The sequence below is a fragment of the Trichechus manatus genome, unplaced genomic scaffold (genome assembly GCF_000243295.1).
Source record: "Trichechus manatus latirostris isolate Lorelei unplaced genomic scaffold, TriManLat1.0 scaffold00023, whole genome shotgun sequence".
In the NCBI taxonomy this organism is placed as follows: Eukaryota; Metazoa; Chordata; class Mammalia; order Sirenia; family Trichechidae; genus Trichechus; species Trichechus manatus.
Window position 1 is genome coordinate 18,910,371 of NW_004443959.1, and position 24,633 is coordinate 18,935,003.

At 41.2% G+C, this 24,633-nt stretch overlaps 1 protein-coding gene across 5 annotated transcripts in view; it reads right to left on the reverse strand.

Annotated features, from left to right (window-relative positions):
- Window positions 1–24,633, reverse strand: part of TPO (thyroid peroxidase) — a 115,093-nt gene that overhangs the window by 16,741 nt on the left and 73,719 nt on the right. For 4 of the 5 annotated variants that reach the window (XM_023728304.1, XM_012554564.2, XM_012554562.2 and 1 more), the window contains 5 exons: window positions 21,362–21,620; window positions 19,381–19,551; window positions 15,131–15,368; window positions 12,487–12,695; window positions 9,412–9,582 (listed from right to left, as the gene is read on the reverse strand). In XM_023728304.1, coding sequence (XP_023584072.1) covers window positions 9,412–9,582; window positions 12,487–12,695; window positions 15,131–15,368; window positions 19,381–19,551; window positions 21,362–21,620 — 1,048 coding nt within the window. The remainder of the gene's footprint in view (window positions 1–9,411; window positions 9,583–12,486; window positions 12,696–15,130; window positions 15,369–19,380; window positions 19,552–21,361; window positions 21,621–24,633) is intronic. The other variant, XM_012554563.2, reaches the window with a different exon arrangement.

The following is a 24,633-nucleotide window of genomic DNA, read 5'->3' on the forward strand; positions in this document are numbered from 1 at the left end:
TGAGATGGTACAGTCTTTCAAAAATCAGCTCAAGCAATTGTCACTTTTCTAAGGAAGATGGCCTTAGGTGCTTTTTTTCTGCTGAATTCCATAACAAGCAGTCATTGTTTATTTAATTCCTCTGACAATTAATACTGTGATGTATTTGATTTGATTCAATTCAATTTGATTGAATTCAAACTATATGCCAAATACTGTGTGCTCTTGAATATTATGATGAATAACAGCAGATGCAGTTTGTCTTCATGAGTATGTGTGAAGGAACCAAATAAGTAATTTATAACATGCTGTGAAGGCTGCTGGGGCCACCTCACTCAGATTTGGGTGAGAATCTTCCTGGAGGAATTAAGTGCTGACTGGGATGGGAAGACAAGCAGGATTTAGCCAAGATAGTGAAACAGGGGAGTGGGAATTGAAATGAGGGTGGGGGTGGGGGACAGAGTAAGCATTTCCAAACAGAATATTTTTTTTAACTAGAAAATTGGCGATTTTGTTCTCTCCATTCTATTTCAGGAAGTATTTGTTATTGTTCTTGATGTTTTTGTTTTGTTTTGTCTTTGCTAAGAGACAGGCATTGAACCAGGGGTTTAAAATTTGGTTTCTAATCCTGGCAAAGCTGGGTGCACTTGGACACGTCACTGAAGTTGCCTGGGTCTCCCCTTCCTAAACTGTAAATGAAGAGTGTTATGCTGCATCTTAGGGTCTTCTTCTGCTTAAAATCTTTAACCTGTTACTTGATTTCTTAGTCTCAGGTTTCCAAGTAACTTGTTATATAACCTTTTCCAAATGTTTATTTTCTGGCCAATTCCGAGAAGCAAACAGCATAAGGTCAAAAGAAAAAATATACATTATTAAATACATATTACATGTATATATATGCATATATATGTATAGATGTATATATATGCATATATATGTATAGATGTGTGTGTACGTTATTGTTGTTAGTGGCCATCAAGTCGATTTGGAATCATGGTGACTCTATAGCTTTTTTTTAGGTAATCCTCTGCTAGGAAGGAATAAAAATTAACATATACTGAACCTTTATGTTGTGCCAAACAAGGTAGCTGCATTCTCTCACATTGTCTTCAAAATAATCTCTTCACACTGGCACTGTCCACATGCTATCACAGAGGATAGTGACTGAATGAAATCAGGTGACTTGTCCAAGGTCACAAAACCAAACCAAACCCGCAGTGTCCGGTTGATTTGGACTCCTAGCGACCCATTAGGACAGAGTAGAAGGGCCCCAAGGTCACAGAGCTGAGTGGAAAACCTGGCATTCATCAGGCACAGGCAGGACAGGACTCCAGCACCGGCCTCCGTGCTCTTAACCATTTCACTGTACTCACTTTCCCATTGGCACTAATGAGAAACTTCTGAATTTCCACAATGCTTATGTGACCAAATGTTAGATAAAGTACATGTGCCTCACGGAGCCTGCTGGGGACTCTGGTTTCTGTTGTCAACATTCAGGTGCATGCTTGGGGCCAGGCAGGGGTCTAAGATTTGGTATAAGGGACACCTGGCTTTGACGCAAGACTGCCAACCCCTCACAGAAGTCAAAGGCAAGATGCTTGCATCTTGAGCCTGAGTTTTCATATTTGGAAAATGGGTATAGTTACGCAGATTGTAAAGGACTATTATGAGAATTAAAGATAACACATCTGAGGAAAACCTAGAAGATTATCCAGAATATGGTTGTCCTTGTTAGATACCATTGAGTTGGCTTCAATTCGTGGTGACTTTGTGTGTAACAGAACAGAACGTGCCGTCGCCCTGATTGTTGGTATGTCTGAGTTCACTGTCCTGGTTATTTATCAATCCATCTCATTGAGGGTTTCCCTTGTTTTCACTGACCCTCGGCCAAATACGATTTCCTTTTCTATGACTGGTCTGTCCTGATGATGTGTCCAAAGTAAGTGAACTGCAGTCCCGCCATCATCACTTCTAAGAATATGGTAGGCATTCAAAATATTATAGCTGTTGATAATATTAATGATAGTTTCAACAACAACAACAATAATAATAATAATGAAAGAATAAAGGAATTTCTGTGGAATCTGAGCCACACAGAGTTCCTAGTTCAGACACTCAGTGAATTGAACCTACTGTTTATGGTCTTTACACTATAAAAGTTATTTTAAAAGTGCTATGTTTGTAGCTAAGCGCGTCAAAGCCTTTTAGCATACAGCATCTTCCCTGGATAAAACTGTGCCTAGAAACCACACTCATCTGCATCCCATAAAGTAGAATGATGAAGAGTGATTTGGCCGATATGAAAGCATATGCGGCCTTACCTGGGAGGTGGGGAAGGAGGGCGCGTATTCAATTAGGCCTCTTTTGTTCTTGATAGCGTGAACAATATGCCCTCACCCATGAGAACTTGCAACTCCATTTGTCTCTTCTTCAAGGCAATGGAATGTGGAATGTAAATTGACAAAAACCCCTGAGCAAGGAAAAATCAACCCCACCCCCTTGGCTCATGGCCTCACTTGTCAATGCACCTGTCCCAGGCCTGGTTTCCTCTGACCAGCTTCATCTCTTCTCTTCCTCATCCACTTTCCCTTGAGGCCAGACTGATTCTACATATGAGCAGTCTTGTCTAGAGACTAGCACACTCTAGGTCCCCTTGCTCTAGAATCAACAGCCTGAGGAATGTGCAACAAACCTACACTGGATTGGAAAACGATGCTCCTTACAACAGAGAAGTAGGAAAGTCACCTCCAGCTTGCAGTAGCCCCAGACTCCTGTGTCAATTTGTGTGCGGACCAAGGCTTTGCTTACCTGGCCTGATTACTTTGTTTTTCAAGGAGAGCAGCCAACTGCATCCCCAAATCTCCACAGCTAGCTCACGAACATCTACACAGATGTTTCCATTTCCCTAAGCTGATGGTAAATCTTATTTTCCCTAATAGACACAAAACATTTATTTGTATTCAATTATTGCTCAACCTCTTGACAATAACTAGTGCAAAAAGCCGCAGATACATAGCTCTTCATCTGTTTGAATTCACCACTTGAAAGCACTCAAAAGAGACTTATTACCATTCATTCGGTGGTTTTTTTTCCCTTCATCAGCCTTTTATGCGGATGGATTTTAGTGGATAAGTAGGATTTGAATAGAGAAGAGAACAGCAAATCTCACTTGAGTTTCTGTATTAATATTCAATTAAGGCCGAAGCTTCCCTTTCTGCAGGCATAGACATGTTGAAAAGCTGATCTCACTGAGGATCAGCTTGAGCACTTATGTTCACATCAGTTTATCCTAGAAATAGTTTCTCCTCCAGTATATTTAAGAGTGTGTACATATGTCTGTGTGTAGCAATGCTTGATGCAGAAATTTCTAGTGTAGGGCACAGATACGGTGAAAATATTTGTGTACCTAAACTAGTGCATTTACACCAGGGGTTTTTGCTCGTTAAGCATTATTTTTAAGATATTACTTTTTAATATCTATAGAACAGAGCTGTATAGATAAAAAGTTAACCTCTCCTTTCTCTTCCCACCTCACTCTGCTAAGATAACCAATATTAACAAATTCTTACTGACACACCTTTCTTGACATTCATGAAAGCATTTATAAATATCATACACACAATATATTTCACTGCTTTTAAAATCGAAACGGGTTTTCATTTTACACATTATCCTGTAACTTTCATTTTTACTTAGTGACATGTTATGGACAGTATTCCAGGTCAATATACATATTTATTATAATTTAGTCAGTGGAGTACTGGTGCAAATGGTTAACACACTTGGCTTCTAACCAAAAGGAGGTTTGAGTTCACTGAGAGGTGCCTCAGAAGAAAGGTCTGGCAATCTACTTCGAAAAACCAGTCATTGAAAACCCTACGAAGCACAGTTCTACTCTTACAGACACAAGGTCACTATAAGTTGGAATTGACTCCATGGCAACTTTTTTTAAAATTGAGTGTTTTAAAATTGTTCATGGTCTGGATGTATCATCATTTAGAAAATCACTCCCTTGTAAACGGAATATTTAATTTGTCTCTATTTTTTGTCACTATAAACCATGTTGCAACATACATTGTGATGCATACAGCTTTACGTGCTGTCACTTTATATCTATAGGCTATATTTCCAAAGTTGGGATAGACTTATTTAAAACGATGCATATATTAAAGGGATGCCATGTTACTTTTCAACAAAAAAGGAAAGATTCACATGCCTTTCAACAATATATGCCTGCATATCAGTTTCCTAACATCCTCACCAGCTTTGGATATTATCATCTTTCAAATTATAGCCACAAATGACATATTGTTAGTTTTCCACTTACATGACTACCGATAAGACTAAACTGCTTTCCTGTATTTATTTACTTTGCTATTTCTCTCTTATCAATTACCTGCCCATATTCTTTGCTTATTTTTCTATTGAGTATACTGTACCCTGTTTTTAAACAAATTCCCAAGACAGGAAAATCTAGCCTATTCTGTTCGACTCTTTTACACCTGTCCTTCTTGAGCACATATTGGAAGAGCATTCAGAAAAACACCTCAAAGAGTTGGCCAAGTCCCAACGGAGACTAACAAAACTCAGTAAGTACAAAACATGGTAGCCAATGATACAGGCAGCACATTTAGTGGCCTGGATCACTTCTCATTCCAAGTTCCTCTGATGAAGTTCTAACACATGCCATCTCTTTTTTTTTAACTGAAGGAAAAATACTCAGGGATTTGGAGAACAACCATGACCACTTTTCAAACCTCTTCATTTATTTATTCATTCATGATGACCCATGTCATTCCATGAGGGGACGTCTACATCCCAGAACATAGAGCAAGGCTTGACCCATACTAGACAATCAGTAAATATTTGTTGAATGAATGCATTCAATATCTTCTCTACAACCAGCTCGCACACCAAAGAATAGGAGATAGATTTATAAGCTAATAATGACCACTTTTTCAGCACTTACTGTTAATAACAATAGATAAGTACCTTGTCCTATATACTGCGCATTTGTTAATGAATCTTAATTAACAATCAGTGAGGCAGACATTATCATCCTCATTTTGCATTTGAAAACACAGAGGCACACAGCAGTTAAGTAATTTTGCCAAGGTCAAATCGCCAGTGACATGTTCCGGATTTTATGTGATAGGAGCTCTAGTGGACATCTGGTTAAAGTAAAACAAGGGCAGAGAAGTGCTCCAGTGTGTTCTGGGGAGGGAAGATTGTCACCGAGGTTTGTACCAAGTAGGTGAAGGGATAAGGAGATTGCGCGCCCAGAGATTGCATAAAATATCAGGGTGCATTTGTTGTGACTGAAATATAGGGGGGTGCCGGGCAGTGATAGGAGATGCGCTGGGAGAGGTAAGAAGGGGATCTGCCGGGAAAAGTCCTAGAAGCCTTGCCAAGGTGGTTTCTCTTTTCCTAAAGCAAACGAGTAGCTGCTGAAGAGGTTTTGGCATGAAGTGACATGACTGGACTTGAGTTTTGCCGGAGTCACAGGGAGGATGCAGCTGTGGATGAGCAAATGGAGAGACAGATTAAGGAGCTGCAGAAATGGTCCAGGCAAAGGGGATGAACGTCTGAATACATCAGTGACAACAGAGAAGGAGGTACTCAGTTAGGGTTAGTCCACAAGGCTTGTCAACTTTAATATACACAAAATCATCGCATGGGCTTTGAAAGAATCCAGATTCTGAGTGGTTCTGGGGTGAGCCTGGGTGCTTGCTTTTCTAACAAGCTCCCAGGGAATGCTGCCTGTAGGTCCCACTGTGAATGCTTACCCTGTGCCAGGAGTTGGGCTCACGGCTGGGGGCGTACAGTAAAGTGGTCTTAGACCCCATGGAGCACTCCGGCTGGTTCAGAGGAGGGGCTAATATCCACGGTTAACTGTATGTGCTAGGCATTGTTTCGGACAAGCCATTTATCATAGCCGCTTTAGGAAGTGGTTAATTGTTGCTATGAAAAATTATGGAAGACCAAAAAGACTGTGGGGGGCGGGGGTCAGACAGGGTGGGTGTGGAAAAACTTCTGAAATAAAGGATTGATTTCAATGACATTCTTAAATTGTCTAGAGGAGGCAGGGGAGGCACTCCAGATTTAGGAAACAAACATCACGTAGGCTTGAAAGTCAGAGTACATTCAGAGAATGACAGGCAGGGCAGTGCAGATGGAGTGGAGGACGCATGGAATTTTCCTGTACTTCTATACTTCTGGGCTTCTACCCTTATTTGTACCTCACAGAGGTGAATAGAGCATTTGGGTCACAAATAATACCTAATAAAAATACATAAATACCTAAAACAAAAGCCAATATATACACAGTATCTAGGCATTTAGGCAAAAAAGATGTAAGCGTACAAGTGAAGTGTACACCATACGAAAGCTTATTAAACATAAAACATGCAACGTACTAAACCCTGAAGCAGGCATCATCTGTTTCTTGATTGTGTTGCCAATATTGAAAGCAAAGAATCTTGGGTAAAGTGGGCATTTCAATTGTGCACAGCTACTAAGCCAAAACAACACTAAAAACTTCTGAAAGATTAGCTACCGAATGTAACAATCAGGAGGAATAAAAGAGGTGTTTAAGGGTAATAACAAATGCATGCAGATGTTGCCACAACTGGCAGAGCTGTTGGGTTCTTATAAAGGGAGATTTCTAGAAAGGGAATCTCTGGTGGTGCTCTCTTGGAGAAACACCCTTGATCATTGTTCTCTGCAGCGTTGTCTCTAACCTCTGGGTAGCTTTTCCTTGTCTAACAACCAAATTAAAAATAGATGTTGGTGACTATGTCCTTTCGAGCTTTCATAGCCCACTTCCTACTGGTGCATATCTGAGTCTGAAGATTGTGTTAACAGTTTAGACAAAAGTTTTTCCATTCAAGGCTTGTGGGTATTTTTGGGCCATAAAGTCTCTCATATTCTCATCTATTTGTTTCCAGTGGGTTTCATGAGCCATTCACGATTCTCAAAGTTGTATCCTAGATATCACTCCCAAAGCCACCCAGCTTTGTTTCTTTACCTCCTCATGTCATCTATCTTAACATAAAGTAGCTTAACTTAAAGGAGTCCCTGGGTGGTGCAAATAATTAATGTTCTCGCTGCTAACTGAGAGATTCGAGCCTACCCAGAGGCACCTTGGAAGAAAGGCCTGGTAATCTAATTTTAAAAATCAACCACTAAAAACCTTATAGAGTACAGTTCTACTCTGACACATACGGTGTTGCTATGAGTCAGAATTGACTCAGTGAAAACTGGTTTTACCTGGACTGTATCTGAGACAATATATTTGGGTGGGCAGCCCACATCCTTCATCTGATAGTAGCCAGAGGACTGAGTCTTAGTGGGTCTTTGGTGCTCACAGGCTCTCTCAGTCTCCTCCTTTACTGTTGCGAGTCTAGAAGAAGTTGGCTCTCGCACCCCTTCCAGGACCAAAAATTTTGAACTCGCTCTATTTGTTTTTATTTCTCTTTGCAATTAGCCAAACTCTTGCATGAGTTTCTCTTTCTTCTAATACCTTACAAAACTAGCACACACTCTGCTATATTTCTGACTGCAAACTCTTCCTCTAGAAACACAATCATGGTAGGCAACTGGTGTGCCTTCAAAGTTATTATTAAAAGAATGTTTTATCATTGCCTAGCATGGGTATTCATGTTTCCAGCTTCCCACCTGATCCAATGCCATGTATTTTAGAGTTTTTCTGGGGGAAATTTCTGGATTAGTCGGGCAATAGTAGCCGCTGTAACAGAGAATATCCAGAAACTTTAGGGCTTGCTGCATAAAGGTTCGTCTCTGTCTTATTAAAGAGTCTAGTGGGACTGTCCCTGGTCTGCTGGCTTTCCTGCCACAATGATTCAGGGACTCAGGCTCTTTCCATCTTGTGGTTCTGCCATCTTCAACGCATAGCCTCCCAGGAAGCCCTGGCTGTCATGCCCTTTCCAAGCAGTCAGACAGGAAAAGAGAGTGGAAGGTGGCTCGTGATTTCCCATAGCACTGTATAGCATCCTGGCCCACTTCACTGCCTGCAGTGCAGTATCTGCCACACCTCAATATAAGGAACATTGGAAATAGAGTCCAGCTGTGTGTTGTTGGGGGATCCTAATCTACAAATGCTTAGAGTGTGTAATGGATTGCACTGTGTCCCCCCAAGGGCATGTTGTAGTCTTAGCCCCTGGTACCTGTGAACATGACCTTGTTTGAAAATAGCAACCTTGAAGATGTTATCAGTTAACAAGAGGTCATACTGGAGTAGCGCGGGTCCTAATCCAATCTGAGTGACACCTTACAAAAGAGGGAAAAAGACACGGAGAGACAGAGAGGGATGATAGGCAGAAGATGCACCTGCAAGTCAAGGAACACCTTGCTAGGTGCCCTCAAGTCAGTTCTGACTCAGCGACCCTGTGTACAACAGAACGAAACACTGCCCGGTCCTGCGTCATCCTCACAATCGTTGTTATGCTTGAGTCCATTGTTGCAGCCACTTGTTAATTCATCTCATTGAGGATCTTCCTCTTTTTCACTGACCCTCTACTTTACCAAGCATGATGTACTTCTCCAGGGACTGGTCCTTCCTGATAACATGTCCAAAGTATGTGAGATGTAGTCTCGCCATCATTGGCTACTCCGCTGTACTTCTTCCAAGACAGATTTGTTCGTTCTTCTGGCAGTCCATGGTATATTCAATATTCTTCGCCGACACCATAATTCAAAGACATCAACTCTTCTTTGGTCTTCCTTATTTATTGTCCAACTTTCACATGTATATGAGGCGATTGAAAATACCATGGCTTGGGTCAGGCGCACCTCGGTCCTCAAGGTGATATCTTTGCTTTTTAACACTTTAAAGAAGCTGGTGCTACCAAAAGCTGAGAGAGACTAGAAAGGATCTCCCCTTAGAACCTTTGGAGAGAACACAGTCCTGTTGACATCCTAAATTTGGACTCCTAGCTGGAGAACTCTGAGACAATAATGTCTGTTGTTGTAAGCCACTCAGTTTGTGGCAGTTTACTATGGAAGCCCCAGGAAACTAATACAGGGTGGGAAACATTTTATATTTTGTTTCATCCAAGAAATTGGTTTAATAAGTTCTTTACTACAAACCTTCTCTAGACATTATTGACTTCTTTTTTCCCTTCATGTCGATGTTACTCTGTCTGTTAGTCCTGTCTGATGATGACTACCTTTAACTTTAATCGTCTTTCCTTATCTAGAAAGATATCAGTTTGGTGACCTGGTTAACTAACAAGGGAATAATTTATTTCCATGCCAAAACCATTCCTGGGAATACAATTATGCTCAGAAGCTATTGGTGAATAAGTAAATACTCAATGACATCTATTCTTAATTTTTATTTGAAACATACAGATTTTATATTTGATAATTAAGTAATTTAAAAAAAAATACATGCTTTGTTAGATGACTGACCTTTACAAATAGGCGGCTGGAAATCCCATCCTCTGTCCGTGCAAGTGATTTGTTCTTGCCCTTGAAGCTCATATCCATGATGACAGGAATACACCAGGGCTCGCTTTCCAGATTCATCGCAGTGCACAAAGTCCCCATTATCCACTTTATCTGGGAAACCACACTTGTCATCTATACAATGTTGAAATGTCAAAATATAGTAAAACACAGTCCTTCATTCATTCATCCCTCTGCTTGGCTTCCTAAGGATATCACTAAAGCAAATTTACCCCTGGACTGGTCATTTTCTTCAGCATACAAAGCACAATTCCTCCTCTTTGAATTCATTCTCCATCCCAATACCACCTGGCTGCTCTCCTGCTGTGAAACTTCCTGAGAGACTTGACAGTATTTGCCTCTAATTGTTCTTTTCCTTCTTTCTAGTAAATCAACCCCAATCAGGCTTTTACTCCCCACTCCAACGGAATCGTTTTCATTAAGGTCAACAACGGCTTCCTTATTGCTAAATGCAATGGATAATTTTTAGCCCTTATCTTATTTTAGAATTTCCTGGATGGTGCAAATGGTTAACTTGCTTGGCTGCTAACTGAAAGGTTGAAGGTTCAAGTTCACCCAGAGGTGTCTCAGAAGACAGGCCTGATGATCTATTGGTGAATAATCAGCCATTGAAAGCCACATGGAGCTCAGTTCTACTCTGACACACATGGGGTCACCCTGACACTGAGCCAACTCAACAACCACTGTTTTGTTTGTTGGTTGGTTTAATTTTAAGGACCAGAAGCATTTTACACAGTTGATCATTCCATCCTTCTTAAATACTTGTTCCAGTTAGCTTCCCCAGAAAACACAAGCTGCTGGTTTCCTTCCACTTTACTAGTAGCTCCTTCTCTGTGTCTTTACTTGTTCTTTATCTCCCTGCCTTCAACATCCAGTGTCTCTGGGTTCAGTCTTCACACTTTTTCTCCTTTCTAGACGCACTCACTCTTTAGGTGGTTTCTTTCAGTTTGTTGGCATTAAATACAATCTCTACAGATGGTAGTTACAGATAAATCCCAAATAATATATCTAGTCCAGACCTTTTGCTTGAATTCCACTCTTCTATACTCACCCGCCTTCTGCACTTCTCCACTTAAATGTCTAATAGGCATCTCAAACTTAACAACTACACAATACAGCTGCTAATCTTCTGTCCCACACTTGCTTTATTCAAAACCATACCTATTTCAATAATCGGAAATCTGTTTTCCAGTTGCTCCAGGGAAAACCTGACAGTATCCCATTCCCCCTCACTTTTGGTCACATCTATATTTAATCAGTTAGGAAATCATATTGGGTCTACCTTCAAAATATGTCCACAGTCTGGCCACTTCTCACTACTTCCACTGCTACCATCTGGGGTCCAAGCCATCATTATTTCTTCTAAGGAATAATGCTCTCAACTGTTCTTTCTGCTTTTACTTTTGCTGCCCCCAACCCCTAGCGTATTCTTAACAAGTAGCCAGAGTAATCCTGTTAAAATATACATCAGTTTATGTGTCTCCTCTAGGCAAAATCATCCAACACTTTGTATCTTATTCAGAATAAGAGACAAAATCCTTACAAAGGCCACAAAGTCTTATATTATCTGTATTTGTTAACTCTCTAATCTATTGTTTACTTCTTAGTTCCTCACCCACTCCACTGCAGCCAACTTGTCTCCTTGTGGTTCTTCAAACACCCCAGCCATGACTGTGCCTCAGGAATTTGGTGCTTGCTCTTCCAGCTGAAGGAAACTCTTGCCCTGCCTTCTCACTGTGGTCTTCCCTTGCCGCCATGGTTGACATTGTAATTCCCCTCAGACTTTATTTTTCTCCATAGTACTTAGGGAACGTGATGTACTGTATGTCTATACTACTTATTTGTTTATTGTCTGTCTTTCCTGTCTAGAATGTAAGGGCTAAGAAGGTCAGTGAGTATGTGTATGTATTTTTATTCCTAGAGATATATTTCCAGCACCTGCAATGTGGTTGTCACATAAGTCGTACTCAATAACTAATTCTTAAACTCCTGCTTTGAGCCAGAATTAGTGTGATAAACAATAACAGAAGAATAAGGTCAGTATTTTCTACTGTGTATAACTGAGATTCGTAAGATTCAAATTGACCTGTACTATTGGCATACATAGTACAAAAACTGAAGACTGAAAATCTAGTTTCAAGTCTTGACTCTGTCATATAGTAGAGGGGTAATTTTGGTGAGTGTAATATTAAAATCTCTGCTTTGCTAAATCAAACTCCTAAATAATCTTCAAGTTCCTATTATGTTGTATGTATTTCTAGGAGCCTTCTTTTCTATGTAGCCAAGTGTTGGTCTCTTTATTCTGTCTACTTGTTCTCAAAGAGGGGAGATTTTGTTCCCCTGGGGACATTTGGCCCTGGTGGCTCAATAGTTAAGAGTTTGACTGCTAAACAAAAGGTCAGCAGTTAGAATCTACCAGCTGCTCCTTGGAAACCCTATGGGGCAGTTCTACTCTGACCTATAGGGTCACTATGAGTTGGAAACAACTTGACGGTAACAGGTTTGGTTTTGGGGGGACATTTGGCAATGTTTGGACACTTTTTTTTTTAAACTTTCATAATGTGGTGGGGTGCTACTGAAATCTTGTGGATAGAGGACAGGGATGTTGCTGAACATCCTACAATGCACAGCACAGATTCCAACAACTAAGAATTATCTGGTACAACATGTCCATAAGTGCTGAGGTTGAGAATCCGTATCTAACCATTCCCTCAGCCGTCACCCAACAACACAACACAGTGTGTGATGGACTGTTCTATTTTTCAAGGGGTTGTTAACAGGGAGGGTCCAGGCTCACTAATCTTTATCAGACTCCCAAATTCCTTTCTTACTAGAGGAGGAGGCACTCAGGAAACAACATTGCAACCATTTTAAATGAGCAACCTTGAAGATATGAGGCTTATTATTGCTGTTCTTATCTCAGACAGTGCTTGTAAAAATCAGCTTCTTTGAGAAGTTATGCTTTCTATGATTAAATGCCTATATTATAATACAGCTTTTAAATAGACTTATATTTACCTTGATGAAAGGTTTCCCTCCATGCTTCTAAACTGATGTGTGGTATGTTTTCACACGATTCAAAGTCTTGGGGAAATTTTCCAACTTGAAAGGCATCAATCGGCACTCTGGTGAGGCCTGTGTTGTCACAGATTATCCGGGATAAAGAATGCTTTTCCAGTTCATGCCTTTGAGCTTCAGTAAATACGTGCCTGTTTTCCCACCAAAACCTCCACAGAACAAGAGAGCAGTGTAAGAATATGTAACTGGAGGACTCCTCGGGTCATTTTCTATTTAGCACATACTTTAAATACACCTGGAGCTCTGGTGGCACAGTGGTTAAGAGCTTGGCTGCTAATCAAAAGGTTGGCAGTTCGAATCCACCAGCCACTCCTTGGAAACCCTATGAGGCAGTTCTACTCTGTCCTAAAGGGTCACTATGAGTCAGAATCGACTTGACAGCAATGGGTTTGGTGTTTTGGTTTTAAATACACCTTGCGCACTGCTCTGTGTCAAGGATTCTCCACAGAGCCTGTGAGTGAAGCCACTCATGGCATGGACCCAGCAGTGTGGTGAAGCAACGCGTACCTCAGAGGCAGCGTCAGGACTTTCCAGTTCCAGTTGAGCTTCTGAGGGAGTGAAGGAGGAAATAAGGAGGTGAGACACTCCAGCGAGTTAATATCTTACTGACTGGCTGGAAAAACAGCATTTAATGGAAAAAGGTTCTTACAACCCGTTAATTATTTTATGCCAATCTATTTTGCTGCATTGTTTTTACCTGGGGTGGGGTGGCGGTGGTGGTGGAGAGCTGTTTTAAAAATAAGAACAATGGCATCGAAATTCAGTTATTTTAGAAAGTACTGCTGTTTATAATGAATTTAAAATGTTGTGTGAGGCCATTCTACCTTCTGTCTCTTCCTTCAGGTCATAATTAACCAGGAGAAATTGTAATATTTGGGAAAAAAGTCACACTTTTGTCTCAAAATATTAAAATCACTGACAAAGCCCCCATAACTTCTGACCCAAATGCTAGAAATCATGTAAAGTTTCCCTCCTTTCCCACAGGGCTACAAATTGCTCTTCGAATGTGAAAAATGAGGCCTCATTATACATAATTACTCGATCAGATTTTTGTATTGGAGATATTCAATTATAAATAATCAAGGTGAGAAATGCACAATATCACTCCAGGAATCTCTTCCCAGCTTGTGCTTACTTATTTCAAGTTGTACTCCAACCAAAGGTAACATAATAAATGCATGATAATGTACAAGTTGAAAAAATATATCATTGTCTGGATAAATCACTTCCCATGGCCCATCATATTTTAAACCATAGGAGTTTGCTAAAGATACGATTTTGAATAACTTCTCCTAGTTACATCTCCCCAGGTGTTCTGAACTATGTGAAATGCTACATTTCAGAAATTAATTATAAAAGTTGAATTGGGAGAAAAAAAAGAAAGAAACCTTAGGGTATGCCTAATGTACTCTCTTGAAGAAGCACAAATATTTTTGAAGAAAATTTGGCTTAGTCACAGTGACTCCAAAGAAAAGAACTAGTTGCGTAGGGATTATTACAAAAACATTTTCTTATTGATTTTGTCTGTATGGTTCCCAAGTTACTAATTCATAATTTTCTATTGTGGCATACGGAGATTGAAAAGGTAGACATGAAACAAAGAGCTTGCTTTTCTAATCCTTCTGGCTATGTTGTTGTGTGCTGTTGAGTTGATTGCAATCCATAGTGACCCTATAGGACAGAGTAGAACTGCCCCATAGGGTTTCTTCTGACTCATAGTGGCCCTATAGGACAGAGTAGAACTGCCCCATAGGGTTTCCTCTGACTCATAGTGACCCTATAGGACAGAGTAGAACTGCCCCATAGGGTTTCCTCTGACTCAGAGTGGCCCTATAGGACAGAGTAGAACTGTCCCATAGGGTTTCCTAGGCTGTAATCAGGAGCAGATTGACAGGAGCTGCTGGTGGGTTTGAACCGTTGACATTTCAGTCAGCAGACAAGTTCTTTACCCACTGCGCTACCAGGATTCCTTCCTCTGGCTACATACAAGCCTTAAAAGTCTTGGTTGACACTGAGAAGACAGCAAAAATGTGTAAGGGAAATAGCGTTGGGTACCGCGCTTTCTGCTACCTGCGAAGTCTTTGCTCGGGTTGGAGGGTTGAAGACTGAAAAGGAAAACAGACAGCTTGTCTGTCCAATTAGAAGACAAGTATTCTATGTTTTATGCATGGTTCTCCATCTTTGCCTCAGCACCTAACTCAGATTCCACCTTTTCAATGTCAACAGAAGCTGTCAGAGAACATGAATGGAACATAGTTTCAGGATCACCATGAAATACAATTTGTTCTTCACATGTTCGCTTATTCGTGTGATTAGATGATATAGAAAAATCAATAATAGTTAACATTTTGAAGTGCTTAAAACGTGTTATGAGCTTTGTATTGTATGTATTGCATTTTCATAACAATCATCTTTTGCAGTTGAGGAAAAAATGATGCCTGAGAGAAATAACTTGCCTAGGGTCACATAAATATTGAATGATGGAGCCACTGTTTGAACCCAGATCCGGCTGACTTCAAATAAAACGAACATAAAATACTGCCTTCCATATAGAATATAAAAGTAACAGGTTGCAAATACTTACCGGTCACCATCCCTGAGGGCCTTCATTTGTTTTCCAATGATACATGCAAACAGGCGACCAGTTCGAGCCTTTGGAAGGAGGTTTTCAGCTAAGCCACCAAGCCAAACATCAATGTTATCAGGATGCTTATATAAGTTCATTATCTTTTCAATGACACTCCTGTTGGCAATGGCAGTGTTCAAGTCAACCTGAGACTCTAGTCTTGGTAAGCTGCAGAATTCTCTCCATTCATTATAACCTACACAAGGAAGAAGGGTTTAAGACTATTTTAACTTGAAACAGCGTTCAAGGTTTTCTCTACAACAAGGTGTTTCTTTTTCCTCCCACAGTGCTCTGAATACTCATTCTGTATATCTCATTGATTCTGTATCCACTAAAACTTAAACTGCAGCATTATAGAACCCTGTCCATAATTTCTAGCAACAGAGAAAACCACTTAATTACCCTACACCCTGTAGAGTTCAGTATGTTAGAATATTCCAGCACAGGCTTCAAAGGTCTTAATGAAGGGCTTATTTATAAAGAAGCTTGGAGAGAGCAATAATACTGAATCCAAGACTCCTAAGTGGATCCATATTATTAGCCAGCCTATAGTAAATTCGGGTCTCTACAGAGCACCTGAGACATGGTCCTTATAGGTTTACATCCTATAATGACAACTCCAGCACATGCTCTATCCTCTCTCCTTTCTCTCTCTCTCTCTTGCTGTCTTTTCTCTCTCCCTCTCTATCACACACACACACACACACACACTCACACACAAATAGGAAAGGAACATAGATGAATATCTCTGTCTGACCAATTATCTCTTGTGTTAAACGTCTTTTATTGTCTCCCCAGTGATTTCAGGATAGCCTCCGAACTTCTCAGCATGTCACGTGAAGCCCTCGTGGTCCTGTTCCTGATCAGCTCTGCAGCTTCTTGTACTGCTCCTCCTCCCTCATGCTCTGTGATCTAGGCATAATGGACTGCTCGCCACTCCCCCAGATTATTCTGCTCCTACACTCTGGCTTTGCCTATACTGTTGCCTTTTCCGGATACGTTTTCTCCTCTTCTCCTGCCCTTCTCCAGGCACCTACCCCTTTCCTTCTGCCTTAGCTCCCTCATCCTACTGATCTCAGTTCAGCTAGTGCCTCCTCTGGAAGCATTTCTCCCTCCTCTGAAGTGAGATTTCTACATTGCTCACTCTGACTTAGCACTCCATACTGAGTCTGATCAGAACACTCATCAATGTGCTTTATTACTTTCTCTTTGCTTATCCATTCGGCCGTCTGGGGTCCCTTTGCTGGGATCATGTCTTGTTTTATCTGTGGTGTCATGTATGTATTAGGCACTCAACAAAAGTGCTGCCTCAACTCAAGCACACATAGAAATGCGTTTATGGCTGGATTGATTCCCTTCAGGAGTGCCAGGCATTCATGAGACAGGGAGTGGGGGGTCGCATAGTGAGTTTCATATGTAGATGAGACAGAAGTAGGAAAAATTATTACATATTTTCCAATTAGTTGGGGTAAGGAATGCTTAAGTGAGAAAGAAGTTTGCTGAGCCGGGGGAGGCAAAGCCTTCCAGGTATAGGGGGCAACTTGGAAGAAGAGAGATTAGAGGAAATAGTAGACAAACGGAAGGAAGAAAATATTAATGAGATTTATAATCTATTGTTTCAGAAAACCACTGTCAAATGGTGTTGAGTCCATTTTTTAAAATAGTGTCATCCATGATTTAAATGTATGAGGACCAAGTAGGTACATGTATTTTACTCATGTGTTACCCACCAGCATGGCCAACCTAGGTTAGACAGCACAGCCGCGGGGAGGCTGCCTGTGGTGAATGTCACCGAGAGCTGCCCCTTGAGAAGCTGCTTTGCCTCCATTCGACACCTGCAGTTGGCAGACATACTGTTGTGACTTCCGATTCATATGGAGCCATTCTTATTTTCTCTCTTTCCAGATGGGCCATTCCCAGGTGTCTCATCAAACTTGGGCTCCAGCTACTGCGGAGCATGACTGCCTCTCTCTTAGAGGTCCCCCTCCTCATCTTACCCCCATTAGTTATAAAAAAAATTCCTCCGATGGGTATTTAGTCTTTACCACATTGTCTATGACGCAGTATACTTTAGGCTAGACCATCAAACATACCCTCCAAGTTTTCCATGATCTACTAACGGGTAAAATAGAAGCACTAAATTTGATTTATATACAAAACATCCATTCCCAGTACATGACATAGGGCTTGGGGGTCTTTTAGTTCTTTCATGGAAGACATGCTAAAAGAATGCATTTATTTTCAGATTAACCAAAACCCACAATATGGAGTGAACCAAAGTTTGAAAATTAAGGGGGAAACTTTTATAGTAGTATAGACCATCTTCAAACTATTTTAAGTGGTAAAAAAATAATAAAAAGCTTTCAGTACCTGTGGGAGATTGATGCTTTAAGTCTTACATAGATAAAAAGAAATTGGAAAGACATTTTCCTTTTTTATTGCTCTAAGAGGAAACACATTTACATACTTCAGTTCTAGAAGGAAAATGTGAACCATCTGGGAAGGCAGTAAAGAGGTAAAGGGTACTCTGTGCCGGAGCTCATGGGACCACAGATCTAGGAATGTAAAAACTTTCATTTCAGATGTCACTGTTTATGTGAGACAGCAGAGGGAAAATATGGGGAAAAAATGTCTTTAGGGGAATGTAGGCTGGATATTTTATTAATCTCTGCAAAGTAAAACAAAAGAAGATTTCAGTGCATAGCGGAGGTCATCACCACATTGTTACAATGAGCTTTCTCGCAAAGCTTATTATCTAATTTAGCCTGAGATCTAACCAACCTTTATTAAGTGTCCATCATATATGTGTGAAGGAGCCCTGGTGGCCCAACAGTTAAGTGCTCGGCTGCTAACCGAAAGGCTGGCAGTTCAAACCAACCCAATGGCTCCACCAGAGAAAGACCTAGTGATCTGCTCCTTTAAAGATTACAGTCTAGAAAACCCTATGGGGCAGTTCTACCCTGTCACACGGGGTCACTATGAGTAGAAAATCGACTGGACGGCAACTAACAACAATATATGTGTAGCTTTTTTTGTTCCATCCATATTCTTTCATTTGCTAAAAATGGGAATTTCGGGAAGTTGCTAAATTCTTATTAATTAAAAAAAATGATCATGATACACTTTCCTAGAGTTGCGGGGAATATAAGGTGCTTAGAGTAGTGCTCGACACAAAGCAAGTACTCCGTAAATGTTAGCTCTTACACTGCTTTTATTATTATTGTTGCTAGTATTTGTTAACACCACCCTGAGCACTTTTCTATGTGTTGTATCTAACACTCAAGACAACTTTATGAAGTAGACATTACTGTCACTGTTTTTTCAGGTGAGGAAGGGGAAACTCCAAAGGGTTAAAAGACTGGTTCTAAACTGGACTTCTTGGGCTTAAGCTCAAGTCTTCTGACCGTAAGTCCAGCCCACTTATCCTTCATGTTTACATTCTACCCGAGAGAGACAAACAACAAGCAAACGAAAAGTATGGGCTTATAAAAAAAACAAACTAGTACTACAAGTACTAACGGGGCAGGCTGGTTACCAACTACAGGAGCTCAAAGGAGTGAAGGTGCCAGTAGGTCGGGGAAGTCAGGGAAGGGGTCAGAGCGGGACAGCAAGGATGATGTGGATTTGACAGGTGCGACAGGAGTGGATATCACCGCGGGGGGGAAGAGCTGGGAAAGGCATGAACAAAGTGGGGAGCAAAAAAGCACAGTGTGGTAGCTGCCTGGCCTGAGACCAGGAACCAGTGCACACCAGTGGGCCAGGGAATTGGGCTGGCTATTTAGCAACAGTGCTGGTGGCAGCAGAGTCATCTCTCCCTGCCTCTTACAATATTCTGATGGGAATAAAAAGGAAAGCGTGGACACTCTAGCCAACGGTCCCTGGGAAAATCAGACTCAGATGTGCTATTATCTTCCTAGAAAACATCCTCGCTCCGCTAGGGTGTGCCATCTCTACATGCCTTGGCTCCCGCAGTCAGCGTGAGGCTCAGGAGCCACCGTGCGCCATTTCTACTAAGACAAGCTACAGCGTTCCTCTTAGGTGAATGAACTAACACACTTTAAAAGCCCATCACTTAGAAGTTGGTGATAGATGAGGCAGATACATTTCACTTTAAAGCGGTCTCTCAAAGAACAGGTTGCTAATTTGCCAAATTATGCAGCCAGTGTGCGAGGTGAGCATTCAGAATGAAACCCAGCATAGCGGCAGACCTGGCAGGCCGTGGTCCCGGCCCCGCTGCAGATTTAATGACGCCAAATCCAAGGTGCCTGAATTCGACAGCACGAAGAGCTTTTCTGTCAGCTCCTCATTCATCAGTTGATCCTGCACTTGCAATTTGGCGGATCTTGCAAGAAGGCCCCTTACCACTGGGTCCAAACCACCTGGAACATATTTACAGAAAACGCAAAGAGGTTTCTTTGATAAGTTTTGGAGAAACTGGATAATAGCTCAGATCCCAAATTAAGTTTAGTCTTTCTTAAAAAATACCTTTTTGTAAATTCATGAATTCATTTTAGATAATTCTGAAGTTCACAAAATAACTCTTACAATGCTGTCCTTGCTGGTGGGTTAACACCTGTCTGAAGTCCACTCAACAGGTCACTGACTGTGAAGTGCTGTGTGATGACAGAGCTCTAGAACTGAGGGCCATCTTAGACGGAGGCCAGTCAGTGATGATGGTGTTTGTTTTGTTTCTCAGCATCAGAAATGTTATGATCAAAGGAAGCATTTGCCGAATTCTAATGCATCGAAAATGAAAAAGAAGACTTGATTTGGCTAAAGGAGTAGTGGGGGTGCCTAGAGACCCTCCCCACCATCATCTGCAAAAGCTCTGGGACCGTCTCCACAGAACCCATTTATAGAAAACAAATTAGTTATATATAAGGTCCCCTGTAGCCACAGCAGGAGCTCGGATTTGGTTTGGTTTTGCTTAAGTCACCCTCCACAGGCCACAATGAATTGTGATTTCCAGGTTATGTTTTGGGGGGCACCATGAAGCCTAACTGACCCACTAAACGACCATTATTCCGTGTCATTGCAGATTCACATTTACTGTGACTACCAAACCTGCTGCCATGAAGCCGATTCCGACTCATGGCAACCCTATAGGACAGAGTAGGGCTGCCCCAGAGGGTTTCCAGGGAAAACTGGTGCGTTCAAACTGCTGACCTTTTGGTTAGAAACCGAGCTCTTAACTGCTGCACCACCAGGGTGACTTAGTTATCATCAAATTCTTGGATAACCTGGTAAAGGCCCAGACTGATCCCTTTGACCTTACTTTCCAACAAGTTCTGCATGAAAGTAGCTTGTTTAAAGGGGGAGAATAAAAAAAGCATATTGAAATCTCCACTGTCCATTTCACCCACTATATCCTCTTGGAATTAAGCAAGCTTTGAGTTAGGTTAGAAGCTTCCAGATAGGCATAAAGGACAGTGGAGAAGATAAAAGAAAGGAAGAATGAGGGGAAAAATAAAAAATGACTCTCTCCAAAGCCTAACCAGAGAATTAAAACATTTTTCTCTGAGTAGTCCATTTACAAAGATAACAAAGATAACACAATTATTAACATTCTAAAGCTATATGGGAAGTCCCTGAGTGATACAAACTGTTAATGCGCTCCACTGCTAACCAAAATGTTGGAGGTTAGAGTCCACCCAGAGGGGCCTTGGAAGAAAGGCCTGGCAATGAACTTCTGAAAAATCAGCCACTGAAAGGCCTATGGAGCACAGTTCTGCTCTTACCCCCATGGGGTTGCCATGAGTCTGAACTGACTCGAAGGCAGCTGGTTATTTCAGAGTTGTATGGTACTGAGCATAGCCAGGGAGCAAACAAAATATTTAATGATAAAGAAATAATGACATGGTATATAATGTACAATAATAGATGAAAAGGTCCAATTTATTTCTGCAGTAATGGATGGAGCTTTAACCTCCACCTGAAATAGTGTCTTCTGTGAATTCTGAAGAACTTCAGACACATGAGAGCAAGCATTTTGGAGGAACAGTTTATCTTTTGAAATAGCTTTCAATACAATTATTTTCCGCACAAGCATTGATAATTCGCATAGTATTCAACCAAATGTACCAACATGAAAGTTAATTACCTGCCCTGGCCTTACCTGATTAGTAGTTCTACCTCAGAGACTAAAAGAAAGAAGATATACTGAAGCCTAAGGTAAAAGAAAGAACCCACCTTCTCTGATAAGTCTCCACGGGCTAAAGAAGACCTCATGCAAATGCAAGCTGGGGAGGTCGGGATGTTCCTGGAAGCCATCGTCCAGCCGCCTGACGAGTGGGTGAATCGTGGCATGCCCAAAGCGGAAGGCGGCCGTGGAGAATACATTGGACACCGTCGGGTCCACTGTGGCATCATAGCCTTCGTAGAAACCCACGTACTGCTGGAAGGCCTCCGGGCCCAGGATTTTGGGAATGTAATCTCGCATGGTAATAATCTATGGAGAAAACAAACTGTGTGAGTGCTGCAGGGACTGGTTTTCAGCAAAGCTCAGGGTGTCAGATGAAGGGTTCAAATCAGAGCAAAGGGGGAGGAGAAATTCTTCTTGGCCAAGCCTGGGGTGATTCGATGCCATATTCAGGGAGCATAGTCACAGAAAAGGGTGCGTGCCATTAAACCCAGGGAACAGGCAAAACGCTATCAATCATTCCAAGTAAAGTTTTAACGGTGTCGGTATTTATGGGATTAGATGGGGAATGTCAGAGACATCCTCAAAGGCCCACCAGGGGCAGCACCTTCTGCAAGACAAAGGATGAAAACTTTTGCTGACATCCAGGACAGAAAGGTTAACAAAGAGGGCTGCCGCCTGCTTTTGCAGTTTCTGAACCATGAAACATTTTCTGTCCTAAACTATCTTTTCTCCTACAACTCTCGCTTCATCCATCAGCAGTACATTAATACCTTAGTTTAAACACAGAAATCCAATCACTCCAAGGAATCACAGCACAAGGGGCTCAAGCCTCAGACCGATATGAGTTCTAATCCGATCCCTGCTCCTTCTTGGCCACGTGACTCTGGTAAATTTGGTTAACTTTTCTGAGCCTCTGTTTTCTTATGTGGAAACACCTCTTCCATAGAGTTTTTGTAAGAATAAAAACAAATATGTTGGACATATACGTTTATGTAATCACCCTCCCTAAGTTTAAAGGAAGAATATACAACCAGAATGCTCATCAGAAGCAACGACTATGTCTCACATACTTTGGACACGTTATCAGGAGGGATCAGTCCCTGGAAAAGGACATCACGCTTGGTAAAGTAGAGGGTCAGCGAAAAACAGGAAGACCCTCAAGGAGATGGACTGACACAGTGGCTGCCACAATGGGCTCAAGCGTAACAATGATTGTGAGGATGGCGCAGGAGCGGGCAGGGTTGCGTCCCGTTGAGCATAGGGTCGCTCTGAGGAGGAACCGACTTGATGGCCCCTAACAACAACGACAACGACAAGTTTAAAGGAAATGATACACAAGATATAGATCATGCATGATCTGAAGGCTCTCGTGGATTGAAGCTGAGGTTAAAACTCCCGGATACATGCATAGTTTTTTTCTGTTTTCCCTGTCTCTTTGTAAGAGAGCCCCCACAATACAGGGGTAGGAAAAAGGGAAAATCATTGATTTCAATTAGAAACTGTATTTGTACCATGGAATTTTATAAATGTGTCTAAATTCCTACCTTTTTGTTCCACCCTATGACCAGGCATTGCATTGCCCCAAATGAGAGTGTAGACATAGTTACATTTAAATCCTGAATGTGACTTCATAATCAGACAATGCAGCAGGAAAGGCAGGGATACAATTTTCTGATCTAACTAGGTCTCGGTTAACATCGTTTTCTTTCTTTTTTTTTTTTTGAAAAAAAAACTTTATATTTTGAAGAAAATCTTATCTGTAAATGAAAGCTCTTTTTGTTCATAATTTTATTTGTGATGTTGTTATTGAGACTATACGTAGCAGAACATACACCAATTCAACCGTTTCTACACGTACAATTCAGTGACATTTATTACATTCTTCGAGTTGTGCAACCATTTCCACCCTCCTTTTCTGAGTTGTTCCTCCTCCATTAACATAAACTCGCTGCCCCCTACGTTTCCAACCTAACCTTTCTGGTCGCTGTTGTTAACTTGATCCCTTACAGATAGATCTTAAAAGGGCACAATGCTCAAGGCAGACGGTCTTTACTAGCTAACATCGTTTTCTTGGCCTGCAATAATACCCTCAAACAGAACTCCTCAGAAAGTTGTTTTGTTTCACCCCCGCTCCCCCATGGATGTTTAGACAGTCCATTTACAAGGTTACCGAGCATTATTCCCAGGACAGTAATTGGCTGTAGTGGCCCGTGCGGGAGCACCTCTAAGGGAATACAAAAACACTCTTTCCACTCTGTTTTCTGTGAGGCAGCATGGTGCGATGAAACGGGCCCTGGAGATCGACTCCTCGCTCTGTAAGTCACTAGCTGAGTTTCCTTTCCTGTAAAGTGACAACCTAACGCCTGCTTCCTGGGGTTTCTGTAAGGATTGGATCAGAGAACAATGTATACTGAAGTGCTGTGTCAGTGATAAACCATGCCACAATCACAGGGTCTTGTCATTACTATTTCACACGTGGATTCCAGAAGAATTATGCACAAGGATTCTGTCTTTACGTTTAACAATGTTGTAGCGTTAAAAGTCAACGTCAATTTGTTTTGGTTGTTAAGGAGAATATTTTGATCAATACACTGCATCAGACTGAGGTCCAAACCAGTAAGAATGATTCCACCCTAGAAATAACTGAAAAAAATCACTTGAAGACCTTATATTTTAGTTACCAGTTTAGAAAAGTAAACTATTAATCTTCTCAATTTGTTTTTAAAAATAACAAATATTATTTACATATGTGTAATGTAGTCCTTCCAAATGATAAAATCAGTTTGCTAAATACATAATTCGGTACTTTAAAATGAGACCAGGAACTGAGCAATGAAAAGAGTTCTGTTATCTGGCTAAAGGACTGCGTCCTACTCTGTCACTACACACACATTCTCCTTCAAGACCTGGAAATACAGTAAACGAAAAGGGCCTATCCAAATGTTTCTCAGCTGATGTTTCAATCTCCGTGCTGGTTTGTTGATCAGCAAGGAGTAACCAAGTTATAAATCAGCATCAGAGAGAGTCGTTACGATTTGATAATGCAGACAACAGCCTCTCAATCTCAGACACAATTTCTAAGAGCAAAATTTTGGGGCCACAAACATGTCAAAGTGGTTTCTCTGGTGAGACAATAGCGTTAATGTGGCTTTTCACATTCAGAACACACGCAGCAACTTCGGTTCCCTTTATTTATTATTTTATTTTATATATTTTGTTTATTGTTGTAATTTAAATGAAGTTTACATTTCAAGTTAGTCTCCCATACAAAAATGTATACATACATTGTTATGTGACCCTAATTGCTCTCCCTATACTG